The 21720-nt window shown below is 39.8% G+C and overlaps 1 protein-coding gene across 1 annotated transcript in view; it reads left to right on the top strand.

Annotated features, from left to right (window-relative positions):
• Positions 1–1244: 1244 nt before the first annotated feature.
• Positions 1245–21720, top strand: part of LOC108796490 (inactive dipeptidyl peptidase 10-like) — a 37586-nt gene continuing 17110 nt past the window's right edge. Inside the window, exons 1-6 of the mRNA XM_018567977.1 lie at positions 1245–1278; positions 4895–4976; positions 9955–10075; positions 11963–12117; positions 15674–15771; positions 18608–18731. Coding sequence (XP_018423479.1) covers positions 4935–4976; positions 9955–10075; positions 11963–12117; positions 15674–15771; positions 18608–18731 — 540 coding nt within the window. The 5' untranslated portion in view covers positions 1245–1278; positions 4895–4934. The remainder of the gene's footprint in view (positions 1279–4894; positions 4977–9954; positions 10076–11962; positions 12118–15673; positions 15772–18607; positions 18732–21720) is intronic.

Here is a 21720-nt window from a genome sequence, read left to right on the forward strand (position 1 = left end):
CTTGTCAAAACCACGGGCTTTGCAGCTGCTCCCATTGCACTCTGAATAATAATTTTTCCTCTACACTTTCTACTCATTTCACATACTATTTTGTACATGTTCTCTTTCACATACTATTTTGTACATGTTCTCTTTCACATACTATTTTGTAACTCTGACATTTTTACCTTTGACACTTATCATCTGGATGTTTGGTTTGATATAACGCCTGCCAGTTGTGTCAATACAAGTAAAGAAGCCCTGATTTGTAAGCTACAACCATCTTTCGTATGCTGTTTATTACACATGCTCTAGGTGGAAAGTAGAGATTTGGTCTAAAGCTAAAATGCATTTGGACTTCATGTAGAGCCTTTAAAGGTATATGTGTTTGCAGGGCCTAGAAAACAACCACCTAGGTCCCTTATGGTTGGTAGACTTTCAGTGTTGATCTGTGACCATCCAACACTGCCAGTACTGCTGTATGCACAGCCTTTGGATGGGTTGTGGGCCACAAGGAAAGACTCACCGCTTCTTTATGTTTAAGGCTGTTTATAAAATGAGAAGTCTGCAAAAGATAAGCATAGTTATACTCTTGGATTTGGTAAAGTAAATTAACCTGTTTTCATAATTCATTTTTTGTCGTTCTGTGGAAATTGTGTTCATAATCGACAAATAATGTATATAAAAAAATATATAAATTGAAACTGAATAAAAAAATTAATGTAACTTCTCTAGAGTCTCTCCCATCCCCTGGAACTTGTTACCCCAACATGTCCGACTATCTCCCACTATGACTGCCTTTAGGCGATCCCTTAGGACTCATCTCTTCAGGGAAGCCTATCCCACCTCAAACTAACCACTGAACTATCACATTCTCAAACAATTCATCCCCACACAGCTACCTCCTCATGTATCACTTCCCCCTCCATTTTAGATTGCAAGCCCTCAGGGGAAGGGCCCTCCTTACCATCTTGTCTTGAATTGTATTGTGATTGTAATGTCTTCCTTATATTGTAAAGCGCTGCGCAAACTGTTGGCGCTATATAAATCCTATATAATAATAATAATTGTAATGTCTTCCTTATATTCTAAAGCGCTGTGCAAACTATTGGCGCTATATAAATCCTGTATAATAATAATAATTGTGTAAACATTAACATTTCTAGAATTATGCTACGTCCAGATGAACAAGGCATTATGTGTAGGTGAAAATATTATTATTTATTATTATTTCATCCTACTAAAGGTTGCTGGCGTGTCCCTCATCGCTTCCTACAGCTTATACAACATAAGGAGCAGGTAGGTAAAATATTTTGGTTTTATATGTAGATTTAATATATCATGAATTTATAAAGCCACATTTTTATTACATTTTATTTGAGGAATCCATGTAAAATATATACAGTGCAAGTGAGTGATCCCAGAACAGATTTCGCCATACTCACCATTACCATTCTCACACAATATTGTGTGATCCCCGAAATACAAGAAATAATAGCATTTTTACTGTGCCCCACAATACAGTTTTCATATTGTTAGTTAGCCAGTTCACCGTTCTGATTTACTTGCTAAAGATGATAGCTGTCCAATTCCCCAATCTTAGACAATTGTTATTGTGTCCCAGGATATAGTGTTTTAGATTTTTAGTCAGTCAATTAGATTCGTTTGGGCTTTTCTGGTTCACTTGCTAAACCGGATGGTCTCCTGTCCAAATCCCAGCAAAAAAGTCTAGTCCTGAAATGAGTGATTGACACTATAACTATTTTTTAATGTATAGTCAGTCAATTATTCAAATTAGTTTAGGCTTTTCTGGTGCCTGCCCTGACCCAGGAAACCGCAGACACAACACAGCAGATCCCATTAAAATTATATCAATCTTACTGTGCCCCATCATCAGGATATTAATTTTTTAAATTCAGTTAGTCAATTATGCAGCTTAATTAAGGCTTCTCCTGCCTCACTTACTAAAGAATATTATAACTGTTGAAATAGGTGAGTTGCTTCTAGGGTTGCCACCTGTCCAGGATTCACCCGAACAGTTCGGGTTTGAAATGCTGTGTCCGGGTTTCATGGCAGCAGAAACCCGGACACAAGATGTCAGACAGACAGGGGCAACCAAAATGAAGATAGGGGCTACTGGCCCCCCACTGAAAATAGTCTCAACTGTGATATTTACATATGAATGGGCGGCTATTTTTATATATGAATAAGCCGCGACTCATTCTCCCAAAAAAATGTCCACGCGCCGATTGAGTGTTCGGGTTTCGCTTGAAGAAAAGGTGGCAACCCTAGTTGCTTCTACTAAAGAATATGGCTGACCACTGCCACGTGTCTCTTCCTTGCTGGGCCCACACACAGAAAGCCAGCTAGCTCAGCAGCATTGTCTCCTGTAGCTCACAGGGAGCATATTTGAGGGCTCTTGATTTAGGTTGCAGAGAGTGGTGATGAGAGGAGGAGGTCAGGTGGTCTGACGTCAAGCCAAGCTTCTGATGTCACCAACGATGTTGTCTAGCAATGCAGAATGCGGGTGGGGGCGCAGGTGCAGAAAAACATGGAGTGTAGGTGGCATCTAGGCTGCAGCTGTCAATCAAGTTAGGGACTTTGTGAAGGCCAGTGCACTGTGATCATTGACAGGAATCATGCAGCTGGGGATCTTGGGGGTTGGAACGATTGTCGCAGAGAGGTAGGTATGTAAATGACAGGTACATTTTCAGCTTGAATTCACAGACCCCCACCAGGTACTGTTTACATAATGTTTGGCCGCATTCTCCAGGCCCATAAGACATTCACCTGTCTGTCTGCAGGCCAGTCCTCTATGTTCACCAGTATTGCCTGTAGGCTCTATGCAGCTGATCATTTTGCCTTTGCACACATTTGCCTTTGAACATTTGCCGAAAGCTCAGATCCACAGAATGAATGAAGCAGAGAGATCTGTAAGAACTGTAGATCCTTAGGTACAGCTTCCTCTCCAGCAAGGAGAACAGTAATGTAAGAAATGGGGGAACCCAAGGTGGAAGTTGGATGGATCAACAAAATATGTCAAAATATAAACCAAATTGTACAATTATAAACACTTCCTGGTTTGTCAGCTGTTATCTGTGTTAAAAATGAATATGGAAGAAACAGGCTCCCACTTAGCTGAAAAACCACATAATCAAATTAATATTCTTCAAACAAAACTAGCATAAAGTATAAAAAGTAAATTTATTTCAAGAAAATATATATAACCAGGATTTACCAAATGTGCACACATATATCCCCCTCCCCAGCAGTAACAAAACCCTTCCCTATACAAACACAATGCATGTTAGATCAGTTGGGTTCCTAGTGTATATATAGAACCTATATAGAACAAATTCATACACATGTCCTGTGTTGATATATATGGTATCCATGTGGTGGGTGGTGTTAATTAGGTGTCTCAATCCATAAGCTGTGTGTCTTGAGGTGCTTCCTGTGAACACACCCTGCTACACAGTATTTCTCACTACCATTGCGTATGTAATTTTCCTTCATCAATTATAAGATGATTTTGAAGACAAAAGTTGTAAAACACCAGTGAGAATAACTGCAGTCTGAATAAGCAGAATTTTACAGTATGTGCGTAGTTGTGCGTCCTACTGTGCTTCCCATGAAGGCTGATGTGATGATCCCTGAAGTGTAGCTAAGTGGGAACCTGTTGTTTCTTCCAAGGAGAACAGCAAGCAGCACAGTAGTGAATCCCACTCAGAATCTGATAAGACTAGCAGTCAGAGGCATCAATTCCTTAGCTCTAAAACAGATTTACAGCTATAAGGCTTAGGCAAAGGAAGTGTACTGCTCTAAGGCCTTCTTTAATAGGGTAACCACCAGCTCCCAATGCCATAAGAGCATTGTCACCCTCTTATGTGAACTACAGCCACCATGAATTCAGAGATGTTTGGGGGTTTACAACTGAGTTACATTTGTTAACAGTTAAGGTACTTAAATGCAATTTTAAGGTTTAACTCCTGAGTTTAAGTCACTTTAAAGGAGAACTATGGGGTAAGTGTTTTTCCCCATAGTTCTCCTAAGGGTCACGGGAGGACACAAACTAGCGTCCTCCCGTGACCCAAAGCTCAGTATACCGTGAGCTATAGCTCACGGTATACTGAGACCGCCGCAGCCGGGATCTGTCGAGATCCACCCAGTTGCGTTATTAACAGCTGGCTCTGCCTATCTAGAGGCAGAGCCAGCTGTACCCGCCCCCTCCCCCGTCTGTTCCCCCACTCAGCGCTGGAGGATCGGAGCGGGGAGGGGGGAGAATCCCTGCAGGGAGCTTTGAGTGACAGTCACGGCTCTCTGCAGGGAGATAATCGAGAAGTGAGCGATCAACGATATGTGTTCGCTCACTTCCCGATCTATTGAGCCGACGTGTGACAGTTTCATTGTCACACATCGGCTCGAACTATGAGGTTGAGTGAAAATCACTCAGCTCATACTTCTCCTTTAAGGATACTGCTTAGGCACATTTAGCATTTCTAGATGTTCTCTATAGTATAGCAAGTCTTCACTCTTTGGATTCAGGTCCAATTTAATGCTTGAAGAGATCACAGTCAGCTATCAGGGTATATAAGCTTTAATAGAAGAATAGAACAGATAAATATTAGTAGATACATATCAGCCACATGTAATGATTCTGCTTATAAAACAAATTGCTGAATTTGGCAAGTATATCAGCAATATTTCATTTTTTTATTTTTGTTGTAAATCAAGGTAAAATGAAATGGTGCAGCCATGGTGCATAGTGTTGTCAGTGAAGTGATTAATGATTTCTTACAAGCACAGTGTTATACGTTGTCAAAATGCACAGTGTTATACAGTGTCATGTGTATTCATGTATATGTACATTTTAATATACAGTTTTGTGCAATTTAAGCATCTTTGTTACATACAGGCATTTCTGGAACATCACTCCACCTGGAAAAAATGAGACCATGCTGCAGTATGCCGACTGGGGTCCTCAGGGGAGTCAGCTGGTAAGTTAGGAATACATAGTGAAGGGAATTTATCAAAACTGGAGCAGACACAATCTGGAGCAACTGTGCATGGCAACCAATCAGCCTCTCTCTTTCATTTTTAAATCTTAACTAAACAAACTGAAGAAAGAAGCTGATTGGTTGCCATGCACAGCTGCTCCAGATCTTATCTGCTCCAGTTTTGATAAATTCCACTCAGTGTGTATACTGTATATATTTATAGTTATTATATGTGTATTAGAAAATTGTTCACGCACATTCAAGTGTGGCGGATATTGGCAGCTACTATATTGAGTTCTGTCTGGGATTCTTCAGTTAACGATAAAGTTTCAACAACCCTCTTTCCTCTCTGGGAAGATAATTTGATGTGACGTCAGTCCTCTCTGCAGCCAGCGTCCAACATACTACTTTTGTCAAAGGAGCAACATTCAGCTGCAGTGACTGTTCAGGTATTCTGAAAAAACACACCTGCCGCTGTCAGATTACAATAGTAAGGTAGGGGGAAACTCCCCATCCTCCTTGTTTAGAGTGGACAGGGGAATCAAGTGTTTTTTCTCTTTAAGACAATAAAATTACTAGTGTTATGCCAACTTTACATATGCAGGAAGGATAAATAATACTCATGACCAGTCATAAAAGTTTAAAGTCTAACTCCAGAAATAAAAAAATACATACCTGTAATCCAGCAATTTTCTGGATGGTCATGTGTTGTCAAGGGTCCTTCCTCTTCTTGTCAGTCATAGGCAGCGAGCGGTACTTACACTAAATGGTGCTCCATAATGAGGTGTGAGCACTGTTCAGTGCAGCAGTACTGTGAGCTCAGGGCCAGGGCGATGTCTTTGACAGCCCAAGCTCACCGTACGTGGTTTGAATGGTGTTGGTTGTAATTCATCCTGGAAGAGGAGTGCCGGACTGTTGGGCTGTTTATTCTTTTTTACATAGAGTTCTCCTTTAAGCATATCTTACCCAAGTAAATAACAATTTTGAGAACATGCAAATAATATATCATACAGATAATGGGACAAAATACACACAAGGGACACACAAGGTAAAAATGGTATTGCAAAACATACTTTATCTTTTAAATGCTAGAAGGAAGCTTTTTCGATGCAGATACATCAACAACATATCAGAAAGAATCGGGTATCTCCATCACCTCCTATTGGGAAACCGTTGCAGAGAAAATTCCAAATGAACTTTGGCATGGAAACCTGATCTGAAACACACTTCATTTTGTGGAAGGCAAAGCTTGCATGTTCCTAAAAATATATACAGTATGCAAAGCCTATGCAAAATAAGGTATCTTTGTAGCCCACAGAGAGTAAAGAATTTTGCATCAAGACAACAATATCACAATCAGCCGGAGTATAATTATTGATGGTCTCCTATTTATCCAAAATCTTTTGAAGTGACATAATCTGCTGAGTCAGAACAAGATCCTGAGGACAAACCCCCTCCAGCACAACATAAAAAGGAACAAAATAACATTGACTGCCATAGAATATTCTGCTAGTACAAACGAAGACCTTGAACCACCTACAATTTCAGTCTGCAAGTTGCTGTATGGGCATTGCAGCCCGACATGTGTCCTGCATGGTTTATATGGTACCACAAACTGAGCCCGAGTCATAGAAAGAAATGTAAAAAAATGCATATCCAGGAGAAAGTAAAGGTGAATAAAGAGTTAGCATCATTCAAGCAGCTTTGGACTTCGGAACTTGCTAGTCTACCTAAAAGCAAGCACATGATTGAATTTAAATAAAGAGCAAGATTGGTTGTAAAAGAGTATGCACAACAATATACTCAGATTTAAAAACAATGTCACCCAAAAAAAAGCCTGCTCAAAAGGTATTGAGTGTTTGCACTTACCTGAAAAAGCTTTCAGTACCCCTTGGTTTTTTCAAATGCCTGGCCATTCTGCCATGCAAAGCTCTGAGACTTTGTGAACCGTCAGCGATTGCCCATTCTCTCTCCCCCTCATATGTCTATTGGCCATTACTATATGGCTGCCACACTTACCAGTAGGAATGGTTGGGCAAGCTAAAGCAACGTCAGCTTTAGTAAAAATAGCCTGTTCAAGATGCTAAGATGCCACTTTTGCTCAAGCTGGAGAAAATCGTAGTTTTAGAGCCTTGGGTACCCTAGGTACCCTATTAAAAATGACTGTGAGACATCACAACAAATCAGCCTTTCTCAGTGGTGATATCATAGAGTAGCTGCTTATAACACAACCAGAAATGTTTCTTATGCATTTATAAAAATCAGGTGGAGCATAAAAAATCAAAAAATCAGGTGGAGCATAAAACTCAAACATAAATAAGTTCATATAGTCCAAACCAAGCCCAACACCACTTCTATTCTCAGCCTGGCTCCCTCCATCTCAATAGTGTTCCAGGTACAGGTAATGAATCGGTAAATGGTCACTCGCACTCCAACTTGATGCAAAGTCAATACCTTTTATTGACCGGGATAGTGTCACAATTGTAGCAAATGTGACACTATCCCAGTCAATAAAAGGTATTGACTTTGCATCAAGTTGGAGTCCGAGTGACCATTTACTGATTTTGCACTATTGGCGGAGGCATCTGCGGTCGCATCAGCACCCACCCGAGTTTTGGGTTTGTTTCCGGTCAGGAGTGCGGTGGGATATACCTTGGAGGTACAGGTACTGGACACACCGCCACTCTAACTCACATGTCTTTGAACAAACACCACGCTCCACAGAATCTTCACTGGAGATAAAACCCTTTTTTCAGAAAACAAAAGACACACTGTCCAGTCCTTTACGATTAAGCCCAATTAGTGAAACGCGTTAGTGATGGTGTAGTGTTTGTTCAAATACTTATAATTAGGTCATGTTATAGAAAGAGCTCTCTTGAAGTAGAGCAGATACATTTCCAAACTTTAAATCAGGGTTGGCACCCTGGGCACTCCAGCTGTGGTGAAATTACAAATCCCATCATGCCTCTAGGAGTCATGTCTGTAGCTGTCAGGATCTTGCAATGCCTCCTGGAACTTGTAGTTCTACGGCAGCTGGCATGCCGAGGTTGCCTACTCCTGCTGTAGATGGACAAATGTGATATGGCTGGTACTGCTAGTCTAATGATTTGATTAGTTTTCACAAAGAAAATAAGAGTGCAGCACATTAAAATGAGTACTTATGAGATATGACCTGCACACTGAGGAATGCACATACACCATTAGGAGAATAGAAATTTTCCGACATTGTTAAAAGGAATGTGATCCTATTTAGTTTGGCATGGCAGAATCCAAAGGTTTTGTACATTTGAAGTTTTTTGGGAACATCTCCCAGTGCTAAATCAACCTCACTTTCAAGGGGAACTCTAAACCATCCCCGGGCTGTAAGTCAAATAGAGTATGTGCTATGGTGCACGGTAGCTTTTCTTGTTATGTACAGTATATAATATAATGAACATGCATATGAATCTGGTTCTGAAAGACTTCAACATTTAGTTAAGTAATGCTTTCCACGTTTGGAGTAGCGCAATTTCTGACTACCACTGCTACTTTGTTTAAGGGCATAGCTATACCGGATTGATCTTGGAAAGCACCTTTGATGTTTGTATTGCTTATGCTGCTCCTTATTTTGCTACTTAATTTCTGAGGACTATTTTTGAAGTTCACATAGCCTAAGCAGCTCTTTGCTCTTCTGTTTAATCATTTAAATGTACTGTAGCTGCAAATTCCGCTCTAAATATTGTGTCATTTGTATTGTTACATGCTTGGCTGCACATTTTGTTGTTACTGTTGCATTAAATATCATTACTTCTGTACTGCTGGACTAGATAAGTACCAAGCATATAAAGGATTCAACAAACAACCTGATTGTGAAAAACTTTTTTATTTAATAAAAAGCACAGGATACAACTCTGACGTGTTTAACACTTACAAACAAACCGGACCAGCGCCCAATCATAGTGGATGGGCATCAAAGCTAAGAGCCACCTAAAGTAGTATGTTTGATGTTCATTTGAATGCAGGACTAGATAGTTGTGATTTTGAATACACGTTTTTTCCTTCATATAATAAATATTACCCTGTACTTCCTATCTTTGGGGTCTTTTTATGAACAATTTGCAGAACCATTTACCCTGCGATTACATGTGAACATTCATTCTGTGCAAATAGAGGGAAAAACAAACTTTCTTAGTATATTTTCTTTTCAGGTCAAATGCAATATTCAGAAAACACCTATTGCAGTCACTAGATGGAGCTGAGGGGCATAGAAAATAAGTATTTATTTTCTATGCTCTTCAGCTCTATCTAGTGGCCATAATGCAGTATTTTCCAAATATTACATTTGACCTGAAAAGAAAACTAGATGCAACAGAGAAGCATAAGAAATAAACTTCTTTCCTGTGCTTCTTAGCTCTGTCTAGTGTCCATAATGTTGCAAATATTGCATTTGATCTAAAAAACAAAATATACTAAGAATGTTAATTTCAGCCTTCATTTGCACAGAATAAACATGCACATAATTTTGCAGAGGGAGAATGGCTCTAGTTAGTGTTTAGAAACAGAATCCTTTGTGTTTTCATCATAAAGATTTGGCAACTGTGCTTATGGTCCATTTAGATAATGTAGTAAATTGTTTCCAATGTACCCAGCGATTAAATAGCAAATTTAGGAGCTGGGCACATTGGAAACATGTTATTTTTCTTATTCAAATCAATTTTGTAAAGACAATACTACTGTTTATAAATGATGTAAATCCTAATATTTAACAGTACAGACACGCAAAAAGGGTAGTTGTTTATTGCAACCATGATACATCCAGATAAAGAAGTTTGCCATAGTGGTTAGCACTTCTGTTATCACCTTGCAGCACTGGGTGGTTCCAGGTTCAAAGCCTGGTAAGGACACTAAATGCATGTGGTATGCATGTTCTCCCTGTGCTTGAGTGGTTTTGAGGATATAAAATGCTGTTTCTTATCTTTATATGTGATGTGCTTTCTAGGTGTTTATCTTCAATAATGATATATACTATCAAGAATCAGCTTTAGGTCCGGTGCTACGACTTACTTCCTCAGGGGATTCAGAGAGTGTGCTCAATGGTATTTCTGACTGGACTTACCAAGGTCAGTCTGTATAACATGCACTGCACCTGGAATTATTTCTGGTTAAATCAGATGCTCAAAGAAGTTTCTCTTAAATAAATGTTAATTTTGAAGTAGTATATAGAAATTAATAGGTCAAGTACATAAACAACCTCGAGGCGCGATCAAAACAATGAATACAATGTATACAACACAACCACATAAAATGGAACTTGATTTTCAGGTGTATTGTTCATAGAAGTTATTCATAATGTTTTGACAAGTAAAGCCAAAGAATTTACACATGTGACTTCAATACAATTATAGGTTTTTGGTAAAACTGTTCCACTCCATTATGTAATCTACACTATACCTGTCAGTACTGTATATGTGCCTGCATTTGCAATGCATATCTCTATGCATGCATACATGCTTGTGTTTGCCATCACTCTAAAGGAGCTTAGAAATATTACTGTTAGTTTTGGACCTTGTCCAATTAGAAGTGTAGGCTAAGATTAACATTTAATTTTTTTAGTATTTCGCATTACAGACATGCATTGGTCATACATTAAGCCCTTTATGTAAAGGCATACCCCTAGAAAAAGCCAGCAGCTTACAGGCTGAATAAGTGAGAGCAGGCACTTCGCACAAATTCCCTTCTCTAGTTGCTATGGCTCTGTATGAATTTCCATTTAGAGAGAGGAAGCCCACCAGTGAGGAGCTAGCACTGGACGGTTTTACTAGAAAACATAGAATGCTACATTACATGTCTACTTTAAAATGAAGATTTTATACAATTAATGTAAAAAAAAGAAATACACAATTGGTTTAAAAGCTTGTAAACATTCAAATAAATGAAATACACTATTAAAACAATGTTAGTTACCCTTTAATAAATACATTGTAACAGCCAAAGAAACCAACTTAGAAACTACAGAGAAACATCCATAACCCACCCTGCCTTCCTCATTAACAAAAAAAAGTAAATGCAGACCTTAGATGTAGATGAATGGCATCATCACTTCCCAGGGTCAGGTCTGTGGGGCTGCTCTGAATTAGTGGTCCCAGTCATTTTTTTAGTAGGATGTCCCAGGGGACACTCTGCAGATAGCTGTTTTAATACTGCATTGATGGGGCTGGGTCATGTGCAGATTTTACAGCACATCTTTCAGTATTTATACCCCACTTAACCCTGGGCAAGCGGTGGTACGAACTCTTTCATTTATATTTGAGGTTTATATTTATTTTTACAAAAGACTCTCTAATATGGAGGAATCCAACTGCAGTAGGTATGAAGTATTGGTGCATACCAGCAGTAGCCTCCTGGAGCCTTTCTAATATTGCCCGAAGCTTGCCCACCTCCTGCCTCTTGTGTATTCCTCTTGGCCAGTAAGGCTTTCCATCATAGCCCTGGACAGTTATACTAACAGTTAATACATAATTACTTTAAAGTGTATGTATGGCCAAAATAGTTTTGGATAGATCAGGTGACAACTGTCTAACAGGGAAATCCACTCACTTTGTATAGATATCCACCCACTTCCTGTTGCTTCCATGAGACAGGAAGTAAAATGAAATCTCATGGGACACAGTCAGCAAAAAAAGACAGGGATTTGAACTCTTCCCTTCTCCATCCAAAAAATAGTTTTGGCTACACATACATTGTAGGTTATAAAGTGTAAATTAAAAAGAATGTTCTAAGTTAAATAGAATGTATATATAATCAGATGTGAAGGAAGAGACTTTCCAGTTTCTCCAACACTCTTCCTCCAAGTCAATTCCTGTCACTTGGTGATGCTTATTGCAGGATTTAGAGTCTTGTTACTCTACATCTATCCTTTACTGTAAACCTGCTCTTTGCGGTTAACCTGAAGAGTAATGGTAAGATCATTTTAAATAAATACTTAACATGAAAAGTTTGTTTTCCAGAGGAAGTGCTGCACAGTTATGCTGCTTATTGGTGGTCTCCTGATGGGGCTAGGTTAGCCTATCTCTCTATCAACACTAGCCGTGTCCCTAACATGGAGCTGCCACACTTTGTGGGTGCCGACTACCCAGCCAGCACACATTATGCCTACCCAAAGGTAATGATTTTATTATGCCTTTAATGTACTGTATACATTTTGGTATTTTTTCAATAAATCTCATGGAGAATACTTCTTTTAGTTTTATTTACCCGTTACTTGGTATATAAGAAGTGTATGATGAACCACACATAGACATCTAAGGCAGTGTCAGGGACCGGGGCTTTGTGCCTTAAAAGGAATGGGGCTGCAATGTGCCCTAGCACTGAATTAAAGGAGTACTATGGGGTTAGGGCTTTTCCCCATAGTTCTCCTAAGGGTAACGGGAGGACACAAACTAGCGTCCTCCCGTCACCCTAAGCTACAGCTCGCGGTATACTGAGACGCTGCAGTATACAGCGAGCTACAGCTCGCGGTATACTCAGACGCCACAGCTGAAACGGATGCCGACAATTATGTCTGGATCCGTCCAGCTGCATGAGTGACAGCTGGCTCTGCCTATCTAGAGGCAGAGCCAGCTGTACCCTCCCCCGTCCGTTCCGCCAGTCAGCGCTGGAGGATGGGAGCGGGGAATCCAGCCATTCCCCTGTCACGGCTCTGTGCCGTGACAAGAGCGAGAAGTGAGCGAACGCCGGTATGTGTTCGCTCACCTCCCGATCTACTGAGCCGACCTGTGACAGTTTCATTGTCACAGGTCGGCTAGAACTATGAGGATGAATGAAAAGCTCATTTGTTGCCCCAGTAATGGTCACTCTTAGTGGCACATCAGCCTAAATTGCAGGTTTTGCCTCTCTTTATTGTAGGAATGCATCTAAATATGCTTCTGTAGATGTCTGCTTTGCCCAAAAGAGAAAAAATATCTGATCCTCCCAGAATTGATGGCCATCTAATGCCTGTGGGCACCTTGATATAATGCATTTTTACGGAATACATAGCTATGGGCTCAATACTATTCTATGAGTGTTAGTGTGGTTTCTAATATCCCTTAACTTCTCGTCCTTGGAGAGGCTGTGGCACATCTTGTTTAGCTAGGCTGAAGCAGTACGAGGTGTGTAGAGCATGTTAATTAATCAGCCCATGATTGTTAATTTAGTCATTAGCATATAGATTTGCAAATAAACTTTATTACAAGAGCTGCGCACTTCTGGCAGTGTCTTCTCTAGACGTTATAAATGTCACTTTCACGTATTGACTTATGTAAAATACTTCCCTAACTGCTGAAGAAGAAATTAATTAACTATGAAAAGGCCTGCTTTGTCTTATCTTTATTTTTTTCCAGGTTTACAGAAATTTATATTTTTTAACAGAACAGAAAATTCATTTTAAAAGCATTTGTCTGTATAAAATATTGTATAAAGAGGCTTAACCAAACCGGGCAATGTGTGTATAATCAGAGGAGCAAATATTGTATTGTAGTTAGTGTAAATATTTTAATTTTTCTGTTTTATTTGATACCTTTTACATGCTTTCTGTTCTGTAGTTTAAAAAAAGGATTTTAGATACAGATCTTTTTAAATATTTGTAAACCCAGTCACTGAAATCTTATCTAAGCTTTATCATATTAATTTCAAAAGTCACTTTCAATATTTTTACATCTGCAGCTTTTAGTAAAACAATACTTGGTGATCTTACCATAAGGGTCCTTGTTCAGGCACTTCCTGTTGTAGGGTGAGAATCCTCTGTCCCTGCCTACCACTTGTACTCCTGTGTTGTCACCCTATCACATAGGCCTCTGATGGAGACTGCAAGTGGCTATTTTAATACACATGATGCAGGCATGATCCACTGTTGTCATCAGGAAACCTGCCCTGTAGTCATCGTTAGAGTGTATGTATGCATGTTGACAGAAAGGGGCTGCAAAGAGACTCCAGAAGATCAGCAAATCAGATGCAACAAAGAATGAAAAAAGTAAATACAGTAATTTATTTTTAAATTATTTGTAACATAAGACATATATAAAAAAAAAAAAGGAAAAAGTAACATGGCTAAGGCAAGTGCTTAATAAAAGAAGCCTGTACTGTGAGACATTTCTAAGCAGCCATTGTTAACATCCTTCTGAAAATAAAGAAATCCAAAAAAAGGGTCCACATTGCTCTCTGCTAAACTGTGTTTTATTAATATTAAATGGATTCATAGGGCAGGCAGGTATCCAGACAAGGAGCCTTGATGTGTTTTGCACGCACAGTGCTCATGAGTTATAACTAAGGACTTAGTGTGCGAAATATGTGAAGACTCTTTATTCTGATACCTGTCTGCCCTGTGCATCCATTTATATTAAAGGAGTTGTAAAGTCCCACCATATACTATCCTGTTATAAAATCAGCATTGTAATAGGAATTCATACTATGCACTAACAATACAATCAAAGCTTTCTAGAAAAATCCCTTTTATGTAGCAAGTGCTGTCTTCTCTCTGGCCATCACTTTCAACAACTTTCCCAGTGTGCTTTGCGTCTCTATCCCTGCTGCTTGATGTGATGCAATCTTGATTTCTCAGGTCTACATAACCCATCATGCATTGCTTCCAGCAAACAATAGGTTATGTTACATTGTTCAGATGTTGAGTTGTATTTCAGAAGGCAGGCTCTGTGAAAATTCTGACACAAGGAAGTGTTTATTCACAGGGCAGAGTGAAATTCTGTCAGTGCTCTGAGGAAGTATATCCTATGGGGATCTTTAATAAAGGTTTTAAAAGGTAGATTTGCAAACTTCTAGATTGATATGGTTATTAGGAGTGGGAATAGAAATTGTGCAAATTCAATATGGAAATACATAATTAATTTTTAGTTTCTGACCATAGATACCTAAAGCAGAACTCCAGGCAAATATAGTCCTAAACCTTGCAGGGGGGCTACCCCCGCACTGCAAGAGTTAAGTGCTTAATTTTGTCTAGGTGCTACAAAAAAGTTATACTCACCCGTGGAGCCAGATGGCTGCTACTCTGGTCCCTGAAGCCTGCCTCTTACTCCGCTGCAGTGATAGTATGTAGACTGTCTACAAAACGTGATGATTTAAGGATCCTTAGACCACTGCAGCAGAAGGGGAGAGAGGCTCCAGGGACTAGTCTAAGAGTAAGTCAGTTACGAGGATCAGGTGGGTATAACTTTTTTTAGCACCTAGACAAAAACAACCACTTAAGCCGTGGAATCCAGAGGTAGCCCACTGCAAGGGTTAATAACATGTTTGCCCATAGTTCTGCTTTAATAAACCTCAGTCTAGCGGTTAGCAATGTGGACCCAATTCCTTTGTATTCCTTTGTATGCATTAGGACTGGGCAAGGTTTGGGAACTATGGGAGACCTCTGTAAGCAAAGGGACGTGGGACTGGCCCTGGCAGCAGGGACTTGCTTGTTTTGCATGCCCTTCTGAAAATGCTGGTTGCTTGTCTGTCTCTGGCTTCACTACAAATCACTGCCTAGAAGAAGAAGCATGCAAGAAAGGAAGTTAAAGTGAAGTCAAACCTACCGATTTACATTCCTTTTCCAGGTCAGTGATTCAGAAAATGAAATAGAGAATTCCTCGACAGGGTTGTTTTAATGTGCTTGGTAATGCATATGCTCATTAAAAGCTTCAGAAAGTGGAAAGCACAACACAGCACTTTACTCTGTTATCTTACAGGCAGGACAGGCCATTCCCGTAGTAAAAGTGTTTGTTGTCAATCTATATGGTCCATCACACACTGTGGAGATCCTTCGCCCTGATTCTTTTGAGTACAGGTAAACCAGACAAGTACTGAATGGATGATATAATATGCTTGTACAGTCATTCTAATGTGCAGATTCATCTGAAGGTGTCTGTGCAGTACATAGTGTCTATGACTGCAGATTAACATTTCCAGTCACATTGTACTGCAGTGACGTCATGCAATATATTTCTGTACGATGATGAAAAGTTGGCAAGATCATTCCATCATATTAATGTATGCATAGGCAAGGATGTTTATGTGCTCTGCTGCTTCACTGAATTTTAATATGCTTGACAGGAGGTGTTTTTTTCCAGATGAGCTGACTTTATCTTTAGCATTGAAAATGTAACTTCTTAACAGAGCTCTAAGGTTGAATGTTCCCTCTACATTATAGCTGTGTGACATTTGCATGTACTGTGATATTACTGTTAGCAATCCTAATTCAGTATAAATCATTACCGAGACAACATTTTTCAATTCATGCTTCATTGCTAAGTAAAATGTGGCAGGTGAATGTAGCTGAATTAACACCATTTGTTTCCTGTATTATGTAGCACCAGTGTATTCTGCTTTATTGAATGCCTAGAACCATTCACTTCATTCTCTGCCCCTGAGGAGCTTTGAGTCTAATTTATTGACCACAATCATGTACACATGCAAAGGGGTTGATTTAGTAAAGGTGTAGAGGCTGGTCACTTAGCTCACTCATGTGAATGTTCACTCGTCAACATTAATGTTAGTGAGTAAGATCAAGCTATGTTGACTTGGAATATCCAACCATGTGATAACAAAAATCCAGTTTGAAAAATGTCCCTCATACATGTTCAACATTGACTTTATGAAGTGCATATTCATTTTGCTAGAGTGACCAACCTCTACTCCTTCAGAAAAGCATCCTCATTCTGTGACCCGTTCTGGCCAAAAGCCAGAGGATGTTCTTGGATTGTGGGATAAAAACCAGAGTACTCAGAGGAAACCCATGCAAAGACATGAAAAGAAGATTAAACAATTCATGTAAATAGTGACCCTAGTTCAGGAACCCAATGCAGGAGATACACAGAGCTGGATAAAATAAAGCCAGTTGAGACAGAGTGGAGAAGGCCACTTTATTAGTGCTAAGCCCTGCTTGCATAGAATATTAGGTTTACCTCAAGCCAAAATGTTTTTCAAAGTGTGGGGAGGTTTTTTTTTTTATTGCTGTCGTTATCACATTAGGAAAAAACATTCACTTTTTGTACTGATAACCAATGTTACAGGATCTAAAATTGAGAAAAAATCCAACATTTTGAGTTGGTTCTTCTCTTCTCAGGACAAAAGTATAGGGTAACCCCCCCACCCCCTTTCCTAATAGGGCACAGTAGGCAAAAATAAACCATGACATGGGTTTCACCATAGGTCCTACCTGTCCCTCATTTGGAACCAAAAACTTGTGTCTCTCTTTTCTCCTTAGTTGTCCCTCTTTGTGGTCAGATGTGTAGACCTGTATGCACAAAATGTACTATTTATCTTCCAAAAGCCTTTCATTCAAACTCCGTGTTTCCTATTTTAAAAAGCTAGTATAAAGGCTAGAAAATAGTAAAAAAAGAACTTGTGGGTTTAACCAGACAGTGTATGCATGCTAATTTATTATTATTATTATTATTATTAATAATAATAATATTCAGGATTTATATAGCGCCAGCAGTTTGTACAGCGCTTACAATATAGGGAAAACATTACAGTTATCATACAATTTAGGACCATTAGGAGGGCCCTGCCCTTGAGAGCTTACATTCAAAAAGGGAGGGGCAAGTGGCACAAAAGGTGGTAGCCGTGTGGGAATGAGTTGTTTGAGAAAGTTATAGTTCAGAGGTTAGGTAGAGGCGGGATAGGCTTCCCTGAAGAGATGTGTTTTCAGGGATCTCCTAAAGGCAGACAGAGTAGAAGATAGCCGGACAGGTTGAGGTAGGGAGTTTCAGAGGATGGGAGAGACTCCAGAGAAGTCCTGGAGGCGAGTGTTGGAGGAGTTGACGAGAAAGCTAGAGAGCAGGAGGTCTTGGGAGGAGTGGAGAGGACGGTTAGGGTGATACTTTGACAAGGTTGGAAAAATTGCTGGGGGCAGAGTTGTGAATTGCTCTGTAACTGGTTGTTAATATTCTGAATTTTATTATTTGGGTGATTGAAAGCCAGTGGAGGGATTGGCATATTCTTTGTGGTCTGGGGCCATAGCAGGGGTGTGCCTTTGCTTACAAACTGTACATTGTGTTTTTCTTTACCACCACCAAAGTTGGGAGGTATGTTTTAACCATTCCCTAATCCTGAAAAAAATGACTTTAATGACTTTAATTAATCAATATCAGGCTGATTTATAAATGTTTGCCCAACATATAGCTGGGTGGAAGTGATTCACATGGCACTAGTGCCACTGGATGGCATTGAGGAGCACAGGCATTTCCTATGCTCCTCAGCACCACCTAGTGGCACTAGTGCTGTGGGAACGGCATTAGCTTAGTGTTTAGCAGCATATAACATTTATAAATCAGCCCCTACAAGGGCTTATTCACATTCACGCCCGTGCAAAGACCCTATCCCAGGAGGGATAAGTGCTATGTGTAATTGTGTGCAGCAACCAGTACTGGGAGGATGCGGCTGCATTCGGTTACACGCAGACCCAAACCTGCACGTCTGTGGAGATCCAGGTGCCTGCAGTTGGACACACACTGTCTGCCTCCAAGTGCAGGCACCCAGACCCACACTGATGTGCAGGTTTGGGTCTGCGAGTACCTGCGTGCAGCTGCATCCTCACATAATTTAAGTTTTTACAAAAAAGAAGGCAGAGGTGGTAATTTGGCATACAGCTCCCTTTCTGATAAGTCTTTTTCCTGTAGGGAATATTACATCACTCTGGTCAGCTGGGTGACGAACATTCAGCTTGCTGTGCAATGGTTAAATCGTTCTCAGAACTTATCAGTCCTCACCATTTGTGATGCAGTCACTGGGGCCTGTGTAGAGGTCAGTGTTCTGTCATTTAATCATTTGCATTATTAGTGACCATTTCATTAAAATAATATTCATTGAGTTGACAGGTATATTATCACATTTAAAATATTTGTTTAGAATTCATTTTTCAGAGTATTAATTTATATGTTGGAGTCATCATTCATTCTTATTTAAACACATTCATGTGAAATATTAAATAGCACGACTGCTGAAGAAATCAGAACTTTGAAACATGTTGAGAAGTTCAGGATTCTAATTGGTGTAGTTGTTAAATAAAAATCCAACCAGCCTCACTGGTTAGTTTAACCAACTGTTTAAGAAAGTCTGCTGCCAATGGGTGATGTCTAGTTTAGAGTTCTTCTACAATGTTTGTGGATGCATTATACTAGCTGTTATTTCAGTCACCAACCTCTGCTTTGTTTCTCACCTTTGGGTGTACGATGCTGGCCCTTACCTTGGTGCATTCCTGACTTAAATTCCTGTCACTTGATTCATTTCTGATGCCCAGCATGACTGATCTTCTGGAATTGCCCCCCCCCCCACCCCCCCGCTTGTCTTTTGACACTAACTCAACTTGGTACTGTATTTGTCCATCCGATTCTGGCTTTTCTCTTACTATGCTTTGCCTAACCCTGTATGTTTCTAGTTTACATCTATTCAGACATAACAATCCAGTTGATAAGACCCCCAAGTACAACAAAACATAAAATTTTTTTAGAACTGTTGCTATTATAGACAATAATTACTGCACGTGTGTTTATTGTGTTTAAACAGTAATTAGAACCTTGCAATGTTTTTTATCTGTTACTGTTATGCCTCCCCTGGCTTGGGAGAAGATACTTCTCTTTCCCACCTTTCATGTGGAATCAAGCTTGGTGTCTAGTGGTTATTGTGCCCACATTACCCGTGTTGTCTTGTGATTGTAGCACCTGTATTTACCACCAATTCTGTTGTTTATGTTACTGTATTTGTGCAGTTTCCAGTGGATTTTGTGCTCATTTCCTTCCTGGTGTTTAATGGTCTTTGTTTCTATTTTCTCAACATCATGTAGTGGTCTTGTGCCTGTAATTCCCATGTCGTCCTGCAGGTTTTGTGACCATATTTCTCCTGGCTTCTTATAGATTTTTGCCTATATACCCTTATAAATCTAGGAGTGGTTGTGACCATATGCTTTGTATTCATTTATCTTCTGGCAACTAGTGTTATTTGCTCGTATACTCATCTTGACATTGAGTGTATAGGTATGATAACTATATATAAATATATAATTGCTGTGAATTATATCAGTGATACCATATAAAGTTGGTATTATATGGATTATGGTATTGTACATAGTTATATTGATAAGGGCCCTTGAGGAGCTAAATTTGCAGTGGTTATAACCAATCTCTGGCCATCCCTCTCTTTAAAGGAGTTTGGAAGTAGGGAGCCTATGGTCCCTTTTTATGTCAGCCAGTGTGAAAAAAGACCTGAATTTGGATACCGATAATGTATTTTTTTACGTTGGAGTAATGCAGAACTTTATTTTTAACAAAGGTGGGGAATGCTTATTACCACTGGTGAATGGGTAAGTGATGTTATGCCACTTTCCAAGGAAAAAGATTGCAACTTACTTGTCTCCCATGGGGAGCAGGTGTGTTGGATATAAACACTTCCATGACAGCACCCTCTCTTAAGCACCCCTCTAAAAGCACCCCCAATAATGGGCATGGTATCAGCATGACAGGGCCTTAGACCTTTCCTGTTACCCGCTTTTATACTTATTTAAATGCAAAAGTAAATGCATGTATGGTTTGTAGTGATCCCATTTAAAAAACTATGAACTGTACAGATCTGAATGCAGCATTTTTACACCCATGTGCATGAGCCCTAAGGAATTGTGCACTTATGTGGTAACCTTAGCCAGTGGTAACCTTAGCTAGTGGTAACCTTAGCTAGCGTATGAATCTTGGCTTTAATTACTTGCAAGGTTCTGACTTTGGGATAACATTAGAATGAGTAGATAGAGTAATAAGCTTTGGAGCAATGCTCTGCATTCATTATTGTGAATGCTGCACAAGAGCAAAAACAGAAAAAAAATATACAAAACCAGTGCATAACCCAGTAATAATATACATTTGTAATTAGAGATGCTCCGGTGCTGAGCATTTGGGGGAGTACTCGTACTCCCCCAAATGCTCTAAAACTTGAATGCTCTAAAACTTGACTTGATACCCTGATACCGGAACTGCTGGTCAGGGGGAGATTCCCTCTGACCAGCAGTGCCAAGAGAGAGCATAGAGCCAGCTTTCCAGCCTATCAGGAAGCCGGGTGGCGGGTCATGACCCATCTTCCTGATTGGCTGGGAAGCCAGCTACAAGCTGCTTAGCGACACTGCGGGGTAGCCTGGCTTCCTGACCAATCCGGAAGCTGGGTGGCAGGTCATGACCCGCTGCCCAGCTTTCTAATTGGTCAGGAAGCCAGGCTGCCCCGTAGTGTCGTAACGGCGCGTGAAGCCGGCTCCACAGGCAATCAGGAAGCCGGGTGCAGGCTACCTCGGGATGCCGGTATCAGTACTCAGTATCGGCGAGTACCGATAAAAAAATATCAGTGCTCGTACTCGATACCTAAAAAATGGTGCATCCCTACTTGTGATACATAATATAGTAGACAGATTAAAAAATGTTTGAATAATGCTCTGCATTCATAATTGTGAATGCTATATACACATAAGAGGAAAAACAGAAAACATATACACAACCAGTACATAATCTAGTAACATTATACATTTGTAATACATAATATAGTAGCAGTAGTATGCATTTGAAAAACGCCATCTGGAATGTGCATTTTTGTAATCAGACACTTTGATCACCTCCGTCTTCAGAACATTATGTTTTTATCACCTTTGTTACAGGAAATTGCAGCAATGGTTCTTACAGAACTCTCATAATTCCTGTCAAGAAATGCTTCATTATCATCAGCCTCATTGTACATCAGTTATCCCCAATGGACACTAGTA

The sequence above is a fragment of the Nanorana parkeri genome, unplaced genomic scaffold, assembly GCF_000935625.1.
Source record: "Nanorana parkeri isolate BGI_ZX_2015 unplaced genomic scaffold, ASM93562v1 scaffold1125, whole genome shotgun sequence".
NCBI lineage: Eukaryota > Metazoa > Chordata > Amphibia > Anura > Dicroglossidae > Nanorana > Nanorana parkeri.